Source organism: Pinus tabuliformis, chromosome 6 (genome assembly GCF_031772625.1).
Source record: "Pinus tabuliformis cultivar Carrire ecotype Pingquan chromosome 6, CPIR1, whole genome shotgun sequence".
Taxonomy (NCBI): Eukaryota; Viridiplantae; Streptophyta; class Pinopsida; order Pinales; family Pinaceae; genus Pinus; species Pinus tabuliformis.
In genome coordinates, this window is record NC_142292.1 from 447094368 (window position 1) to 447114966 (window position 20599).

At 38.0% G+C, this 20599-nt stretch overlaps 1 protein-coding gene across 1 annotated transcript; it reads left to right on the top strand.

Moving 5' to 3' along the window:
* The first annotated feature begins 4114 nt into the window (after nt 1-4114).
* LOC149259230 (actin-like) lies at nt 4115-6289 on the top strand. The gene is made up of 2 exons (XM_089375192.1): nt 4115-4923; nt 6052-6289. Exons 1-2 carry the CDS (start codon nt 4522-4524, stop codon nt 6115-6117), a joined length of 468 nt encoding a protein of 155 aa, XP_089231318.1. The 5' UTR covers nt 4115-4521; the 3' UTR covers nt 6118-6289.
* Nucleotides 6290-20599: the final 14310 nt, after the last annotated feature.

Below are 20599 nucleotides of genomic sequence, written 5' to 3' on the forward strand. Positions count from 1 at the left end.
TGAGGAGCAAATTGAAACATCTCCAATCGAAGTATTTGTAAAACATGGATGGAAACTCCCTCAAATCCTTGGAAGGGAAATCATATTGTGTCCTGATATAATAGATTGAGCACTTAAAAAAGATAAAATTATCTTCAGTCTCTGCCTTCCATAAGGGTCAAAAGCTTACATACCCATTCCTCACAAGAAATGTGATGGACAGTCTTTGCTTTCTGCTTTTGAGAACATGCCCTGATGTTGAGGATCATCGAGATGAACTATATGGCTAGCATGAATTTGAAGGATCTTCTCGAAGTGTGAAGTCAACATAAGACCAAGAAGCCTAAAATGGGCAACCTAAAAATTAGAATGGAGCTTTTTAGATATCATTCCTGATAATGACATCTTCGGAGGGTGAAGAGAACGGGGAGGTTGAAGATGAGAGAATATGCAACCACATTTAGTTCCCCTGCCTCTTTTGACCGGATGTGAGATATTCCATTCGCGATTAATCAGAGTAGTTGCGATTAAGAGTACAAAGGGATTATCGTCACTGTTATAGATAACATTCAATCCAAAAATACGAAAAGAGGGAGAAGATAGTAGACAATGTTTCTGAATATTATGTTCATTGGTCAATGGGAATTTCTAATTGCAAATGTCTATTCTTAAAGGGGAGGGGTGAAGGAAGGCATGGTTATATCAGCTCATTGTTGAGGTCAGCTGGTGAACTTGTTCACGTCAATCAGGTAGAGATCAAACCTCTCGTTTTTGAGGATAGTGTTCCTCCATCATCTGGTCCACCAAATGAGGGAATTGCTTTTGAGACTTGAGTTGGTCTTCGAGAAACCACTTGCTAGTTCAATGGAGTTGTCCTTGTCTTCAAATCTATTGTATTTATTGCATTTTGTTCTTGGTTCATTCTCCCTGACTTGTAGAATGGTGTCTTTCTCGAAAGGTTGATATCTAACATTGATGGTTCAAAACAATTAGTTTATCCACACTGAACAAAATGGAAGAATGACTATGTATTGTGATAGATCCAATTTGAAGGCACTTTTACCACTTTGCTTCAGAATTTGAAATAGTCCATATTAGTTTGTTTTCAATTTAAAATTCTATCCCTTCATCCATTCTTTTCCTTTGGCTTAATATTGTGGTTGACTTGTTGCTTATCAAGAGATTCCTTACACTTCTGAGTCTTCTGCAATGCCCACTTCCACCCATCGATGCATTTTGTTGATATGCTTGATGAACTTTTCAGCTTGTCATTGAGTAAATTTCTTTTGTTGTTTCTACCATCTAACCAAAGTACTTTCTACTCTGGAATCTCATGCATGCCTCAAAGCTGAAAGGACAATTTATTAGTGGAGCAATGGATCAGTCTATTCTATGCTAAAAATATAAGAATTGATCATCTTTTATCGTCAAATGTTGATGGCCGTACATTCTTAGCAATCACACTACAATCGTATAAGGTCCTATTGGCCATTTATATTTTTTCATGTGTTGGAATTTAGAAGATGAAGGTTGTGCCCCTTTTTAGATTGGTGTTTATTAATAGCCGTAATGCATTTCCAAAGATGTCATAGAATTTTGTTGTTTCTGTCATATTCAGTGGGTGTTAGTAGTTTGAAATTCACTCAAACATGCTTGAAAAATAGGTGTCCAGTTTTCTACCTTAGTATGGTCTTCGTACATTGCCAAAGTGTAGTTGTTTTTCTTCCAGGCATTTGGCCCCACGATATAGTGTTATTGACATGGGATTAGATACATGTCTACCAATATAATAGCTCTTTTGTAATTGCCTCCCTTTAAACTTGATTAGAAATTTTTAACATTCCCATGAAATGACTCACTATGTTTGAGAGTGTTTCCAACCTCATCAGACTTCATATGGAGAAAATAGAATTTCATAACCCATTCAAAATTTAGCAGACTTAACAATTTTCGGGATTTCAAGATCAACAGGATTGTGGCATTTCATTAGATTATATCATGTATGAGGATAGGTGATTGGCATTTAATCAAGAGCACCAAGCCCTATATGTATCCCAGTGTTTGGTGTTGATTGTTGAACCCCTTTGCCATGGCCTTAGCAAAAGTGTACCCTTCACTCAAGTCAAAATCATTGATCATGCACGTTAAGCTTTCTCTACCATATTATAAGGCTTGGATTAAGACGTTTCATCAAAATTGGGCAGTGTTGACTAATATCCCTAGAGAATTGAACTAGAGGCAAAAACTAGACAAGAGGAGAGGAATCTAGATTCTAGATAGTTGATTCTTAAATAATTAATCATTGATGTACAATGGATGCCATATTTATCTTGATTTATGTACAAATATGCATGTTTTCATATCTTCTACAACTAATTTGGCATTTTGGATGTTTTTTAATATAAATGCAAATATATAATATACACACACACACACACAGATGCTTCGCTTCTGACGATTATTGGAAAATAACACTTTCGACGCTTTGCTTCCAAAAAACAGACCCGCTTCATCCCTGCTTTGAGCAACATTGCTCAAGGGCAAACCATTAAACTGATGCACTTCCTTTGGCTAAGCTACTACTATGACATGGGCATATTTTGGTCAAAATCACCCAGACTTTCACCTTGCCCAGTCTGCTTCCTGCCATTGGAGAAGTTGAGGCCTGGTGCATGGTTTGACATACATCCATTGTTCAACATCAAAATCTGCTAATGCAATTTAATATAATACATTTAAAAAATACATGATATATTGTAGACTAGGATGAGTACGTTAGGATTAGAAAGCAAATGTATCAGGTACCCATCATAACCAGATCCTCCTTTAGTTGAAATTGCACTTTACCCTAGTTGCCCTGTCCCCTATAGAGTGAAAGAGCAGCCTCCTTGTCCATAATTTGAGGCACATTTGGTAATTTGATTTTAGTACTGCTGCTGCTGTTTCTTTCTGTGATTGCCCTATTCTGAAACTGTCAATCACACTTACTTCCACAGGGTTGCTTGAACATTATTAGTAGTGTCCGGACTCGTGCCATCATCTCAAGTCATTTTTATGTCATGTATAATCGCTTTTCAGGTGATGAGCCTTAGCAAATTTAGAGATTCCTGATTATGATCATGTCTGGTGGGTAAATAATTGCAAATAATGACTATTTTGTGTCTTATGCGCTAATACCCTCATTCTGCCAACCAAAGTTTTCATGGTGTGCACTCTTAAATGTTCTGCTTGTTTTTGCATAAGTTAGCAGATTGATTGCTCTGCTTGAGACAATAACTATTAAGATTGAGCCTATATTTCAGAAGTTAAAAATCAAATTAAGTTACAGTTTTTGTTCCCAATTTTGATGGGAGGCTTTTCACACGGCGTATATTTATATCACTTATTTTCTTATGTCAACTCGTGATGGATAGTAGGTTGAATCTATGGATTGTCAAGTCTGTGGCTAGCTCTGGCTAGTGGAGCTTAAGATGCATGCCGTTTCATTGTAGATTGTTTGAAGCTTTGTAGTTATTTTATTTTTAAGGTGTACCTCTTTGCATCCAATGTACAATGCTGCAGGTTTTCGGTTGTGTTTAATTTGTTTGCTTTGCTTTGATGCAAGTAAATTGTAATTTATAATTAGATCACTCACGACTTTAAAAATTTGCCAAAAATCACCAGTTCAAATTGAACATCCTTAAATTTGTTAGATCCAGAGTACTTGGAGCACTGACTTATCATATGTATGCAGCTTATGGAGGATTTTCTTTGTTAACCTAGGTTTTAATTTAGGATGTCTTGAAGCATGCAACATAAGTGGTTCTGAGCACTTCTATAATCTTCATTTACAGTCAAAATGGCAAACAGAAGTTGGCAAGTGTTGCAAGAGTCAAATTCTTTTTATTATTTCTTTTGTGAGATTCTGGCATTGTATTGTTTTTATTTTTATCTAATAGCCATTTTATTCTAATTCATTGGTGCTCATTTTTCATGGGCCTTAGATGTTACCAAGAATATAGATGTCCTATTGCTGTTAATGAAGTCTTCATGCCTTCACAAAACTTTGTGCATTTACGGAACTTCTTGGAAATCCATATCCCAAAGCTCCCAGAATTGCCCTAATGGAGTATACATGGCAAACATCCAAAAGGAATCCCTTGAGCAAACAAATATAAAAGGATAAGTCAAAGTTTTCCAGGCTTGAGTAAGAGACAAGCCCAGAGTTCTCTAATTGCCAGACCGAGTACCACTCTGAGATTGATACAAGTGATGTTAAGCTTGATACTTATTTTGGTTTTTCAAAACAAAGAGTATGTTTAAATATTTGAATTCCAAATTCTATTTTCAGGTATTGTTCTAGATTCAGGAGATGGTGTCACTCATGTTGTTCCCATCTATGAAGGCTATGCCCTCCCACATGCAATCTATAGAGTGGACCTTGCAGGTAGAGACTTAACTAATGCACTATGCAATATCCTGACTGAGAGAGGTTACTCCTTCACTACAACAGCAGAACGAGAAATAGTTCGAGACATAAAGGAAAAATTGGGATATGTTGCAATGGATTATGAAAAGGAGCTGGAACTGGAAAAGACCTCTACTGCATTGGAAAAGACTTATGAGCTTCCAGATGGCCAAGTGATTACAATTGGCTCTGAAAGATTTAGGTGTCCAGAGATTTTATTCCAGCCTGCTCACATTGGGATGGAAGCTCCGGGGGTACATGAAACTACTTACAGCTCTATCATGAAATGTGATGTGGATATCCGAAAGGACTTGTATGGTAACATAGTTTTGAGCGGGGGATCCACTATGTTTCCAGGCATGGCTGATCGGATGAACAAAGAGATCACAGCACTTGCTCCAAGTAGCATGAGGATCAAGGTGGTTGCTCCTCCAGAGAGAAAATACAGTGTCTGGATTGGAGGCTCCATCCTGGCTTCTCTCAGCACATTCCAACAGGTAGTCCTGCCCACCACATTCTTGAAATCAGAAATATCAACTCAACCATATTTCAACACTTGAACTATAACCTATAGCTTAAATATTTGGAATAATGGATCATGAGACTCCAGAAAATAGGCTTTATTTAATTTCCAATTATTTTCATTAGTATCCTTCATGCTTAGAAAAAGTATGTTATTGTTTTGAGATCTGAAAACACCTCCCAGGTATTGTTTTTGATAGGTGAATAAATTTGCAACCACACATTTTTAAGTTCCTTAAGAAACATACTTGAGGAGCTGCATCACAAAGCACAGACTTCCTTAGACTCTTGTGTCAGGTCTGACCTATAGTTTTTCCACCAATTATCACCAAGGACTTGCACTGTGCCTCGTCTCCTTAAAACTCCCTTTACAAAAATAAAGCTCCTGAAAGTTCTTATCTAAGCAGAGCTCTGGTCTTAGAAGGACTATACCAGGTTGGTGTTAAAGGGTCTTTCCTGAGCTTTCCAAAAATAAACTTCCCTTTGCCAAAAGAAAGGTCCTGAAAGGTCCTATGTAAGTAGAACTTCAGGTCCTGAAAGGTTTTATATAAGTAGAGCTTCAATCATAGAAGCTCAGCCCTTAGTAGAGCTCTGGTCCTAAAAGGCCAGCCTGCTAAGTCATGTCCCAAAAAGACCTTACCAGGTCTTACTTGAGCATGGCAAAGAGTTAGTCCTAAATGGTCTGAGCTAGAATGTTCGATTGAGAACAAGTTGATGTATCCAACTCTGGTATAACTTGATTGACATAAAAAATGTAAGAGGGTAGTCCAGACTCCAAACTGATAATAGAACCTATGTGAATGGCTTGATGCTAGTCATGAACCAATGCCTTTGGCTACAAGTATTCTTTGATTTTATTAATTTAGACAGTGGAACTAGTCTAATAGAAAAAATGAAACCCTAACCTTAGCAATTTCATTCTAATACCAGTTGGACCCAACTCTACTCGAAGATATCTCTGGCTAAGGAACTATAACTTTTGTTGTTTATATTAACCGATACTAAGGTTCTAACATGACATCATTCTGATTATTTCATATTTGGTTCATTGATTCATCAAATACAAGCATGTTTGTGACTAATTTCATTGTTGGTTTGTACAGATGTGGGTAACACGAGCAGAATATGACGAATGTGGCCCATCAATTGTTCACAGGAAATGCTTTTAGTCCATCCTGTAGTTTCCAGTAGAGAGTTCATTGTTTCCTGAATCTTGTCGAGTAGTAGTTATTTTGTGAGAAAATGGTTTGCTGGCTCCAGGTTTGTAAAAGTATGGTTGAGGATATTGATTTCGGATTAACTACATACAGCTCAGAGACAACTAGATTTCTACAATATGTATGTTTTGGGTTGATCATTATGGTTTGGCAATTATGTAGGAAGGAAAATGGGTTGTCTATTTGTTATTTCTTTTGAGATGCTTATAACTATTACTTATATTGAACGAATAATATAATGTTCTTTTTGTCTCCTAAAATGTGCTTGGCTGTATGAATTGGTCACTCCATATTAACTTACAGAATTTCAATTCTCATTCTTGGTTGTTTGAATTGGTTACATGTATATTAACTTACAAAATTTCAATTTTCATGAAACAAGTTTTCTTGCCAATACAAAGGCACAATATATGTTGAATTGGTTACATATATATTAACTTACAAAATTTCAATTTTCATGAAACAAGTTTTCATGAAAACAAAGGCACAATCAATGTTACTTGGGAGCGGGAGTGACATTTTCAGAAGCTCTCGGTTTGGGAGCGAATCCCAGAGCAATTTTTTAAAAATATATATATATTTTATATTTTTTAATTTTTGATACATATATGTCAACAAAAACATGTAGAATGATGAATTAGATATAAAAAACATAAAAAAAACATAGATTGATCATTGAACCATATCACATCAATCATCTAGAAGTTATAATCTTCATCAACCATGTCCACAAGTTAGTAATATACATATTACAACTGCAACATATTGTGTCTCATGAATCATGATTCACTAAATTCAATCTTAAAGTTTCAACTTCAAGCTTTCAAAATTGAAAATTCAATATATAACATTTATCATCATTGATCACCAAAGTTGTACTTGTAAGCTAAGTTTAACCATTACAAGAAATAATATCTTAGATATTTCTAAGTTCTAAGTTCTAACTGTTAACATGAAATGAAATGTTATAAAATGAAACATGAATAATGAAATGAAACAACTTTAATCTTTAACGAAGCATCATATTCATAATTCACAATCATTACCAATGAGTTATAATTGCCAACTTCAAACTTCAAATTTTCATTGTCACAGTCATATATTGTTTACAAAAAATATCATTATGATATGAAAGAGTCAAGAGTCAAGATTCAAGGACTCAAGACTCAATAGTTATGAAAACTAATAGAAACTAGAAAAGACAAGTAAACTGTAAATCTACATGTGGCCCTTGCCACAAGAGTCTCTAGGAGTATAAGCAGGTCGTGGTGGTCTTCTAGGAGTCTCCCGCACAGACCGACGACCAGAACTAGAAGGCACATGCCCTCCACGTGAGGGTGTAGATGGAGGTGGCGACAACAAAGGAACAAGACTCAGAACTCAAGCACTGCTACTAGATGGTGGAGGTGGCATGGCTGCTACAACTGCTTCATCTTCATCCCTTATAAGTTCCTCTTCCAGTTCTTCAAGATGTATAGTGCCATCCTCCAAATTGTCTTCCTTTGGGTGGTTGTCCCAAATTTTATATGTGGGATCCTCATAAGCCCGATCACAGTAATGACTCAACAACCTCAAGTTGTAGTGCACATAAACCAAGCTTTCTGCCCGGTTTTCATTGAGTCTGTTTCTTTTCACATTATGTATGAAGCTGTAGGTGCTCCAACACCTCTCTGCAGAAGAAGTATTTACAACCTGTGATAGGACTTTTTTTTCCAATTTTGGCAAAAGTCCCTGGCTGCCATATGTTTCCCACCATGTGAGAGAATCAAATCTGTCTCTGTCTCCCATTGCATGGAAGTTACCAAACAAACCAGTGCCACTGAAGTATTTGCCTATTTCAAGGCGCACCACTGCACATTCCTCCCTGTCAGGTATCAACTTTTCTAATGCTTGCAAATATCCATTAGTTACCTCTGCATCTAAATGGGGTTTGGTCCTAATCCCACCCCCTAGTGCAGGTTGGCCCAACCAAGATGTAGAGTAGTATTTTGGTGTAAGGATATATGCCAAGCAATGTATTGGAAGATTAAGTCTATTCCACCATTCACACACGCAATCGTGAATCAGTTTGTACAAGTCGGGATCTCTGTTATGAACAATATCTTTTATTTGCCCCAACCTGGTATCCATCTACTCATACACCTCGCCAATCATTGGTTTATCTGTATCTGCAAACTGAATCATGTGATAAATGGGCTTGGTGAAATCCAATACTTGCCTCACACTTGTCCAAAACTGACCATCAAGAGCGGCCTCCTCCACCAGTTCAAAACCTCGCCTGTCAGCTGCATTTGTAGCCCTTTCCTTTAATACTTGCCAATGTGGACTTGATACCATGCTAGCTAATGGTTGTCTTACCTTCAAAAGGCGTCTGAAGGTGAGGTAATAGCTACCAGATCTGGTCTTCGCAATCTTCAACAACTCCAATCTTGAGTGACTTCGGAAAAGGTCATGGGTATTGCTATGATTTGTAATAAATTGTATCATTTGTTTGCCTTTCTTGTACAAATCACCAATCCATTTGTATTGTGCATTTTTGTTCTTGACAATATCATGCATCAAAAGGTTCAATGTGTGAACCAAACATCTAGACCAAAATACGTTGGGGTATTTATCCTCAATAATTGCTCCCGCTGCCTTACAATTAGGAGCATTATCAGTGATGACTTGGATGACATTGTATGGTCCAATACGGTCAATTGTTTCAAGTAATGCTTCTGCAATGTTGATGGCGGTCTTGAACTTGTCTGAGTAATCATGTGCAGTTAGAAAGATGGAACCACTAACAGACACAGCAAGAACACTTATCAATGGCTTGCCTTTTACATTTGTCCATCCATCAAATACAATGGACACCCCATGGTTAGTCCAAGAACTTGTCATTCTATTCAAAGAATGTGATATTTTTTCTTTTTCATGATCAAGGCCAACGGTTCTTGCCTTGTCATACCAAGGGCTCTTATATCCTTTAGGGGCATCATTTATGGCAGAAACCATTTTGTGCCAATAAGGTGAGCGAAGAACATTGAATGGTATCCCACATGTATAGAGAAACCTTTAAACCTTTGAATCCACATCATTCCTACACCCCTCATCAAGGAAATCTGATATGGTTCTACGCCTTAAAGCTGATGACCCTATGACTCCATATCCACTGCCTTGGGAGGATGCTGAAGGAGTTCTTTTGTGTTTGTGATTGTGAGCTTGGTTCAAAGAAACCCCTTGATTTTTTAGATTTGTATTGGGTTTTCTCCTCTTCCCTTATGTATTTGGCTCTATCTGCTGCTGACACAGCTGCACAAGTTTTGATTCCTATTTGTTTATCTCCATCCCATGGTCTTTTCCCGCAGAGGTGTTTTCTGGCACGGGTATATGAACCTATGTAATTATTGTTGCAATGGGGGCAATGAAATTCAGTGGTTCCACCCCCTTTCCCTACTTCAGGCATGTTAACATATTTCCACAATGGGGTTTGGTCTTGTTTAGATTTTTGAGAGTCATGTTCACCCTCCTCCAGCTCCTCCTCACCGAGGTTTTCATCAAATCCACTTTCTCCAGCTTCTTCATCCTCCTCTTCATTTTGGCCCCTCCATTTCCTACTCTCCAGCACCATAATAACCATAAAAGGGACCAAGAAGAGGAAAATGCCAAGAAATATAGCCAGGTCCATGATGTTTGATATTTGTAGGCTTTTGAATCTGCAAAATTTAATGGGAATGGGAATGGGAATATGAATGAGAAAATTAATTTAATTTATTTAGATTATTTAATTTAATTTATTTAGATTCATGATGTTTTTACTAAATAAACTAAACTAAATTAAACTAACTAAACTAAACTAAATTACTAAATTACTACCTAACTAAGGTTTAAAATACTAAATTATTAAGTTACTAACCTCCTTGCAGGCTTGCTCCTTGCTCCTCGGCGCTCGCTCCTCGCTTCTCCTCACTCCTTTGCTCTCCTCAACTCATTCAAGTGACAATGAAATATTTTTTTGCCCCCCAAGTCGTTTTAAAACAATTTTATTTATTTATTTATTTTTATTTTTTTTGATGTCCGTGGAAATTTTTTTGCGCGAATCACTCCCGGCGTCGCACGAGTTGCTCCCGGAGCAAAAATTAAAAGCTCGGGAGCGATCGCTCCTTGATCACTCCCGAGCTTGAATTTTCGCTCCAGGAGCGACGGGAGCGACGCTCCCGAATTCACTCCCGATTTTGGCAGGGAGCGGAAACTTTTTTATCGGGAGCGCGCTCCCAACCCGCTCCCGCCCGGAGCGCGGATTGGGAGCGGGTTTGAAGGGGTGGGGGGAGCGCTCCCCCGCAACTATGGGCACAATATATGTTTATATTAATAGAAAATGCATATATGTATATGTTTCAGCACTTTTTTAGCACAATATTAGGAAACATATAATTCCTTTCATGCTTAATATGGAGTTAAAAAATGAAAGTGAAAAAAATATTTCAACGAAATTATAAATAAAGTATTTTAATATTCATTTTAACTAAAATAATGTTATATCAACTTTGTACATAGAGAGAGAGTTTTTATTCCACTCACAATTAGATTTATGCACATGGGGTTTTGGAAAAGGTATTATTTACAAAAATATATTTCAATGTGAATCATAAATACAATATTTTAATGTCTACCTTAAATAAAATATTTGAATATCACCATGATGAGGGTGGATGAGGGGCATTATGAGGGGCACGAAGGCACACCTCATATCCTCCTCGAGAACTGAATCAAGGTATATATGGCATGTGTGACGCATGCGACCACAGTATGGATGTTCTGCGATGGCTAGTGTTAAATCTATATGTACGAGGGTAGGTGGAGGGAAGTTGTTAATGAGTATGGGCATGCGTTTGTCCAGGCCACCAACCTATGCAAACTTTTTTTATTGTGGCTTTCAGGGATATAAGTGATGTTTGTAAGTGAGATTGTTCTTGGCACTCTATAAGAGGTTGTCAAAGTCTAATATGGGACCCTGGAGAGGATTGTAGCTGGAAACTCCATTGTGACAGGCTTAGCAAGGAAAGTGTGAGGAGATTGCATAATTGGTTTATGAGAGCAAAGATATTGTTCTGGTGCTTGTCTCTAGTCATCCAGGAAAGTCCATAAAACAGATTTCTCCGTCTCTATAGTGTCATTGTATATTGTGTTTGGAAGGAGGTGATTAATAGTCAGGCTAGCCTCTAGGCCTTACAATTTCTGGCTAAACAAAGCTGGGCCTTTCGAGCATACTAATCCTATTGTCATGAAGTTTGTGGGTTATTCGCATTTGTTTGGAATTCAGGGTCAGTGACTTTCATGTGGGAGGTTAGACTGGGTTTCCAAGATCATTTAGTTCAGTCAATTGATAGTGGCGGGAAAGATCGCTGGTGTGGTGCTCCCAAATTCCTTCTAGTGGAGTATCTTTGTTCAAGGGTTGCTTGTGGGAGAGGATTCTCACAAAATTGGGCTGGAAAATGGGATCTTTGGTGCAGGATCCAACTTGTTGGGGTTGGTGGAGACAACCCTTGCTAGAGATGATCGCCTACTAAAGCAGAGTGACCCTCGAAGCGTGGGAATGTTGTAGTTGGTCGTTGGGTGTTGGCGGACTCTTGGGCTCATGGTGTAGCAAAGGAGGCTTGAAGTTGGGAACAACAGACTGGAGGGGCGGGGAAGATGATTAGGCATAGGGGCAGAGTGAGGACAGGGATTGGACCGCAAGGGAAGGGGGCGAAGCATAAAAGAGAATATGTGGTAATGGAGGGAGGAGACATCCAGGATGTAGAGTTTGATGAGGTGTTGGCCCATATCTTAATCAGTCACCTGGTCATGTTCCCCTTCCCACCTCCCTTGACACCTTGGAAGCACAATTGCAGCAAGTTACTCCGCTCCTCGAGCAGATGAATCACGACAGGCACGAGGATCACAATGAAATAATTAATTTCATGAACGATCTTCAACACAATCAATGGAATATGCAAGATCGACTATCATCACTCTGAAGAGGCTAAAGGAGACTAGGTGAACACATGGAACATATTGAGGGGCACCTACCACATGTAGAATTTCACATTCATGGGGAACTCGGGCATCCAGAGCCTTCAGGTAATGATCTGGGTCCTCCTGTTCACTGATGTTTACGGGTTATGTATATATCTTAGGGTTTTTTGGGCACACTGGTGTTTCCAGTTCTCAATTTCAAGAAGGTTTTGGCATTTTGGAAGTATTTTTTGCATTGTTCTTTTGGCCAACAAATTTGATTGAAGTGAGGTCAAAAGAACACTAATTTATGGACAAGCACTCTGTAATCTTTTGACAACTTAATAGAAGTATTTGATTGGCATATATATATATATATATATATATATATATATATATATATATATATATATATTGAAAGTATATATGTGTGAGTAAAGCAATTGAAAATAAGAAAGTTCTTATAGTTAAAATATTTCAATAGTGTGTTGCTCAACATTAGGGAGATGTGTAATTCCTTTCATGCTCGTGACACATGTCATGTTTGTATGACTTCTCCACAAAGAAAAAGAATATTTATAACATTTTAATAAAAAACATAATACATGATATTGTCCATTGTTGAACTTGAAACACTTTTTCCAAAAAACACGTTATGGCTAAGACCAATCAAATTATCAAGGAAATTAATCCTGTAATCTTACTATAATAGAGATCAAATTTTGTTACTTTTACGAGGTGCCCTAAAGATTTGTTGCAAACGCTGGTCATAATAGGGCTCGCATAGTGTTGGTATTCTAGCCTTTTGAATTCTTATTGTACATCGTAGATGTATTTCATGTCAAATATAATAAATCTCAGAAGCCACTAACTACTGACAGAGATTCATTTTGAAGTAATAATGTTACTGCTATGAAATATCTTCTTAAAGTTGCTCCAGAATTTTGTGTCATGCGTACTTTTTGCAATAAACAATTGGGAAATCCCATGAAGATGAGACAACTCAGGTAGCAAGATGCGTGCTTGGAAACAAAAGAAATAAATTTAAAACGCGGTTGAGAGAGTTCAAGAAACTATGTTATCACAAATAGGTTAATACCCATACTATAAAAGGAGACTGAAATTAAATGCAGGGTGCACACCGGATATTAAATGATAGTATCATTTCTAGATCATCTTCTGTATTTTTTCATTTTTTGAACAGATTCAAATGGACATGAAGTTTGTCAGGGTAAAAATCCCAAAAAAGTGGCCCAAAATCTAGTGATAAGGAGGGGAAGCAATGCTAGTAATTTCCACTACAACTTGATTCCATATTTTTACAAGTTCTTAACATAAATGGTAATTTTTTATTAAATGGTTGTTCACAAGTCAACATCTCTTTCTACCTGTTGTAGAGCTTCTTTAACTTTAATTGACCTATTATTATAGTTAGAAGGTTATTTGTCAAATTTCATATCATAGTTATTTAAGTCTTGTCACAAGCTATTGCTTATTTCCCATTTCATATCTATGATATCTTTGTCTTATTGCCACCTCATTATATGTAATGGTTTTTTCTTCAACGAAAATGGGCACAAAGGTTCTTTAGCCAAAATTTAAGTTTCTTTCACACGCCACACCCTCATTATTTGAGTATCCTCATCCTACAACACCTCCAAAAACAACTTCTACAGTAAAAATGCCAACGATTGTTTTGTATCTATTAGCAAAGGCAAAAGTGAGAACAAAGAAAAAAACAAATCAGAAAATTGGAGGGGGAAGCAATGCAGGTAATTTCCACCTACAACTTGATTCCATACTTTTACAAGTTCTTAACATAAATAGGATATTTTTATTAAATGGAAGTTCATAAGTCAACATCTAGTTCTAGATTTTGTAGAGCTCCTTTTCCATTCATTGAACTGTTATTATAGTTAGAAGTTTATTTGTCAAATTAGTTTATTTGTCAAATTTAATATCATAGCTATTTCAGTCTTGTGGCCAATTATTGGTTATTTCCCATTTCATATCTATCATATCTTTGTCTTATTGTCACCTTATTATATGTAATGGTTTTTTCTTCAGTGAAAATGGGCACAAAGGTTCTGTATAGAATATTATAGTGGAGATCTAGGAATGGAGTGTATCACACCATTGTTGTTCATGGTCATGGTTGTATTCAGAAAATCAGGGTCAATTTAACATTGTTATTTGAAGTTTATTTCTCCTTCATTTTATGATCTTGGGCTTCTTCTCAATTTTCCCATCTACATAACCCACTCTTCCTCTATGCTTATTCAGGTTAATTTAATTTTTGCAAGTGGATATTGCATCTTCAGTAGCCATTTTGTGAAATTATCTCAAATGTACCTTCAACATTATTATTTGTGTCCTCATAGGGTGATCAAAAGCCTATTTTCCAGGCTTTTATATTGTTATTTTTCGTGGTAATAAATGTTGACTAAATGATCTTGAACATTGTAAATATATCATTTTGAAACATTATAATGTTGTGCAGAGATTGCATTGATTTTACAAGACACTTCAAGCTACTAGTTCATTTTCTATTGGCTTGCCTTACGGCATTTTCTTTGCAACATCAGGTGCAAATGCTAGTTAAATAAATATAAGAAAAGAAAAAAAATGAATTAAAATAATAGAGAAAATTAAAAATATAATAACCCAGCCACACCTGACGCTGTAATGATGATCTAATCAGGGAAATGTTAATGGGCGTGGACAGAAATGAACGAAATGGACGTGGACAAAAAGGAGACGGTGGCAGTGTAGTGCAAAAGTCTTTGAGAGTTCTGGGAAAGGATCCATGTGGCCCTTTGCACAACAAAAAATGAATCTTTCTTTTCCCATCTGGGTATTCATCATGCCACAAGGATTTTCTATTTTTGCCGATTGGTATCAAAAAGATATATGGCAGATGATGAATACCACAGATTTTCTATTTACCATTTGCAATTCTTTTCTCTTAATTGAATAAATGAAGAAGACTGAATCCAATTGCAATTTTGCAATTTCTTTCTTTTAATCAAATAAATGAAAAGACTGAATCCATCCAACTACATACGACTTGTTTTTCATCATCAGCTAATAAACAGATGTTCAAAATCATTAATATGACAGACCAAACGCTGAAGATTTATCATTAAATTCACAATTCACAGATTCACAAATCCTTTGCCAATTCCATGTCCACCAATCGGCCAAAGTTTGGAAAGATGAACCTGACCATCAGAGGCTGGGTGTTTAACCAATGAAACCCCTTCGTCTGAGTTTTCCACCATTGTTAGAGCCTTTTCAAAGGGCTTGAAATCGAACCAGAGCTTGTACTTCCCGCGGAACAAAAAAGTGAATAAAATCCATAGAGAAAATGGGTTGTCAGATCAAAGCTCACCGTTTCAATATGAGTCGAAAATTTCAGAATTTTTTTATTTCTTCAATTGAATCTCGATCCCCATCGAAACACACTCAGTAAATAGTATAACAAACAAATTGCACCAACGTTGAAATTCGCTTATGAGAGAAACTATGTCCTCATACCACAATGCCATGATTTAAAAATACGGTTGCCTAGAGAGAAATCTTACAAACGCCACATTCCAGAGATCCTTCGGCTGAGTGGACTGGAAAATCGATCCAGAGGTTATAAATTTGATGATGCCCACCACTACTGAACGCGGAGTATACCCAACTAAATTCAAATTCAAAATAGAGTGGGTGGGTAAATTTCAAAATTCAGTGGGAAAATTCAAATCTTTGTAGAGGTTTAAATTAATGTAGTTTAGAAATTTTGTTGGAAGAATCACCGCACCTCTATTGAATCCGTAATTTCCACCCTGGGGATCCTAGTTACTCCTAAATTTAGCCACTTCTCTCTTAGATGCTCCGCCTCTTTACGTTTTGGCTACCTCTTTTGCTCAGTTGTTTCTTGCTTCCTCGATTGTCAGCTCTCTTCTTCACTTGACTATCTCTATTGCTCAGTTGTTTATTGCTTGAGTCTGGATTCCTCTGGCCATCGTTCCACAATTTTTGGTCATTTTCGGGTTCCTTTCTCTCATTCAGTTGTCTCCTCTGCAACTTCCCAACAAACATTTCCAAGCAAAATGTGGTCAACTCGTCAAAACTCGATTTTCAAACAAAGGAACCAAAAATATATCAATTAATCATTTAATTATTTATTTATTATACCCGTAGAAGGTAGAGTATATTGTAATTAGTTTAGGTCAAAATATTTTGACTCTTAATTAATTTGCAAATTTTTAGAAACTATTTCTAAAGTTTATTAAAGTTTTGGTAAAATTAAATATTAAACTTATTCTTTTAGAAATTGAAAATTGCTTTTTGGATTTTTAAAAATTGAATTTCTAATTTTTGACTGGCGGATGACTAATTTTATGTGGTTTAAAATCAAATTTTCATAATTAAAAAATATTAAAAAAAACCTCTAATCGCAAGTGTCCTCATAAATTAATTATTGATTTTATTCTTTCCAAATTTACGTAATTTTCCCAAAAAAACAAATAGTTGTCATGGGCTTTTATAACAATGGAAATTGGTTAATGAGAGGAAACCCTATGGCGAAGACGAGCTTGGAGGCGGCGTACAGCGGCTAGGGTAGCTGCAGACCTGCAACAGCAGGCGGACTGCAGGGGCAGTAGCCCAACCTCTACGGCTAAGCTGCACAATACAGACAAAGGAAGCTGACAGCGGCGGAAATGAACCCCCGCCAGGGGGCAGGAGGGGACCCTCCAACGAATGAGATGCAGCCCGAAAACCAGAACGATTCAGGAAAGGATCAGAGGACAAATGAGAAGGATACTGAGGATATGCCAGACAGGCAGAATGATCAAGCTCAGCCAGAAGATCAGAGAGTGAGATCATCCACATGCAAGCCTGTAGCTAAGCACACGCCAACAGTGGAGTTCCCCAGCCACAGAATCAATGCAAGAATACAATATATGAAGGATCATGCCCTCATAGGCAAATTTATAGGTATTTGGCCAAATGAGAAAGCTCTGAGGACTTGGATCAATATCAAATGGCACCCGAAAGGACATATATCCCTGCATTTGGGTCCAAAAGGTTTCTTTACAGCAGTCTTCAACTGTATGGAGGATAGAAACAGAGTTTTTGAGAATGGACCTTACTTCTTTAACTCAGCAGGTCTATTTCTCAGAGAATGGGTAGAACGATTTAATCCAGATAAGGAGGATCTGAGCTGCGCACCCGTTTGGATCAGGCTGTACTCATTGCCATGGGAATACTGGGAGGAAGAATCGCTTCAAGAGATTGGGAAGGTTCTGGGGGATTTTGTCAAAGTAGCAGAAGAAACTAAGATGAAGAAGTATACCTCTTACGCCTGGATCTGCGTATATATGGACCTAAAGAAACCCCTGCCTGACAAGGTAAGACTTTCTCATGAGGATGTAGAATGGTACCAGTTAATAGACTATGAACATGTGCCCTTTAGGTGTAGAAAATGCCATGCATTAGGGCACCTGTTCCGAGATTGCCCGCTAAATAGTAAAACCACGGAACAAGATCAGGACAAGCAATCGCCAGATGGGTTCATTAAAGTAGCTAACCGTAGAAGAGGGAATAAGAAACAGCCACCTCAGAATAAGCAGGCCACGAAGGATCCATCAAAGCCTTCAACGAGTAATAGCTTTGCTGTTCTAGCAGAGGAAGAGCAACACGTCCAAGACCCCCTGTCATCCAAGCGCATCTCAAATCTGGAAGTGTCTGAGGAAACTAAAGCGCCATCAAAAGGAAAAAGCGAGGTACAGGAAGGTAATACACATACTACCAAAACGAAGATCTGGAGCCATCCAGAGATGGAGATAGATATAACAGAATCAGGCTCAGTAAAAGCACGGGAAGACGAGGAAAGTCATCAAGAAGCCCAGAATATGGATGAAGACACAGAAACATTTGATATAGGGGAACTGGACATTCTTGGTCTGGAAGCTGCTTGTAAAACTAGAAACTTCGACAAAATAACTGAAACGCAAGTGGACAAACTTGAGGAGGTACTGCACAAAGCCCAGAAGAAATATTCGCTCGGGGTTCAAACAGGCAGCCAATGGGATGGAAAGTTTATTTCAAAGGATAGCAAAAAGCGAGGAAGGAAATCCGCTCTGGAGAGAACCATAAAGGTAGGAGAAGTCCTGGTGGATTCAGGTAGATATGCCCAGCTAACAAGGTATTTTAACATCAACCCCAAATCTTCCCAATGAAATTGATATCTTGGAATATTAGAGGGCTTAACGGCCAGAAGAAAGGTAGACTCCTAAAAAACATGATAATGGTAGAAAAGCCAGCAATTATTTTTTTGCAAGAGACCAAATGTAAGCAAGCAGTTTTAGAAAAAGTAGCAGCCAAGGCGTGGCCGGCAGGGCAGGTCTCGGCGGTGGAAGCTCAGGGCGCCTCCGGAGGTTTGGCAATCCTTTGGGACACAAGAATGATACAGCTGGACAATATACATGCAAACAGAAATTTCATCCAAGCCAAGTTCCATCTAATCGGCACAAATATTAATGGGCATATTACAAATGTATATTTTCCACAAGAAATCCAGCAGAAAGCCGATATACTGGAGGCTTTAACGCAGCTTAATGCAAACAGAATGCATCCGCTATGGATCTCAGGCGGAGATTACAACATGATAGCAACTTTGGAGGAAAAGAGAGGAGGACGCTGCGGAATTAACAGAGACGGCACTTTACTCAAAGATTTCATTCAAGACAATTGGATGATTGATATTCCAACTGAAAATGGTCTTTATACCTGGAGCAATAAGAGAACGGAACCGATGCAAGTGTCCTCGCGCCTGGATCGTTTCCTGGTTTCTGACAATGCAGTGCATTTAGGGGGAGATTTTACAGCCTCAATCCTTCCTTATTCAGGATCGGACCACTGGCCCATTGCCTTAAATTGGAACAGACCAGGCAAAAGTTTAAGGAGGCCATTCAGATTCGAATCTTTCTGGCTATCACATCCGGACTTCCATGAATTCATAAGGACAACCTGGACAAAATTTAGGGCAACAGAGGGAACAAGAATGGCCCTATTCCAAAAGAAGCTGAAGTATCTCAAAGAGGAAATAAAGCGTTGGAACAAATCCACATTTGGTAATATTTTCAAATCAAAGGAAATCCTCATTCAAAAAATGAAGGACACTCAACAAAGAATAATTTCTCATGGCCGATCCGAGGAGTTGACACAACAGGAACAAGCAATAGAAAAGCAAATTCTAGAAAGAGATATGCAGGAAGAGACACTGTGGAGGCAGAAGTCGAGGATTAGATGGCTGAAGGAAGGTGAAAAGAATACAAAATTCTTTCACAAAACAACAGTCCAAAGGCGTATGATCAACCAAATATCCTTTGTAAATAATGAGCAAGGAAGCAAGGTCGAAGACCATGAAGGTATAGAAATGGAGTTCGTAAACTACTTTAAAAAGATGAATCAAGAACCAGACATAGACAGATCCGCAGCTATTGATAACATCACCAGGCACATCCCAAGAATTATTACCGAAGATCAGAACACTCTGCTTCTCAAACCGATCAGTCTTCAAGAGGTAGAATCAGCGGTGAACCAACTTAAGGCAGGGAAAGCGCCTGGCCCAGATGGGTTTACTTCAAATTTCTTTCAGCATTTCTGGGAATTAATAAAATGGGAAGTCTGGCAGGTTGTGGAGGAATCAAGGACTCTCAGATGGATGTATCCAGCCATGAATGCTACATTTCTGGCTTTGATCCCCAAATCTTCGGAATCCAACACTCCAGATAAGTATCGGCCCATTGCTTTATGTAATATTATTTATAAAATTGTCTCAAAGGTCATTGCTCTAAGATTGAAGCCCTTGCTGCCCCTCATCATCTCTCCAGAACAATCCGGGTATGTAGAGGGGCGTCAAATCACTGATGGGATAATCCTAACCCATGAAATAATGCATTCTCTCAAGATTTTAAAGAAGCCAGGGATGCTTCTCAAAATCGATCTATCCAAAGCATTCGACAGTATAAGCTGGAATTATTTGCAAAAAACACTCCTAGCTTTTGGCTTCGCTCCCCCATGGGTCAGGTGGGTTAGTAGTCTCATCTCCTCATCTTTCTTTTCCATCCTCATCAATGGGATTCCCTCTCCTACCTTTCATCCCTCTCGGGGCATTAGGCAGGGAGACCCCTTGTCACCCTTCCTATTTGTTATCCTCGCTGAAGGTCTGGGGCGAAGTATTAAATCTGCCATCCTAGCGCATAAGCTCAAAGGAATTGCTGTTCACAATCTCCCAGCAGTTTCTCATCAACAATTTGTTGATGATAACATGCTTTTCGGCCACCCTTCTGTTCAAGAAGCCCGCTCCTTCAAATCTATCCTCGACTCTTTTTCAAAAGCTTCTGGAGCCCTCATCAACAATGCCAAATCCCAAGTCTTTTTCTTTAACACCCCTCCT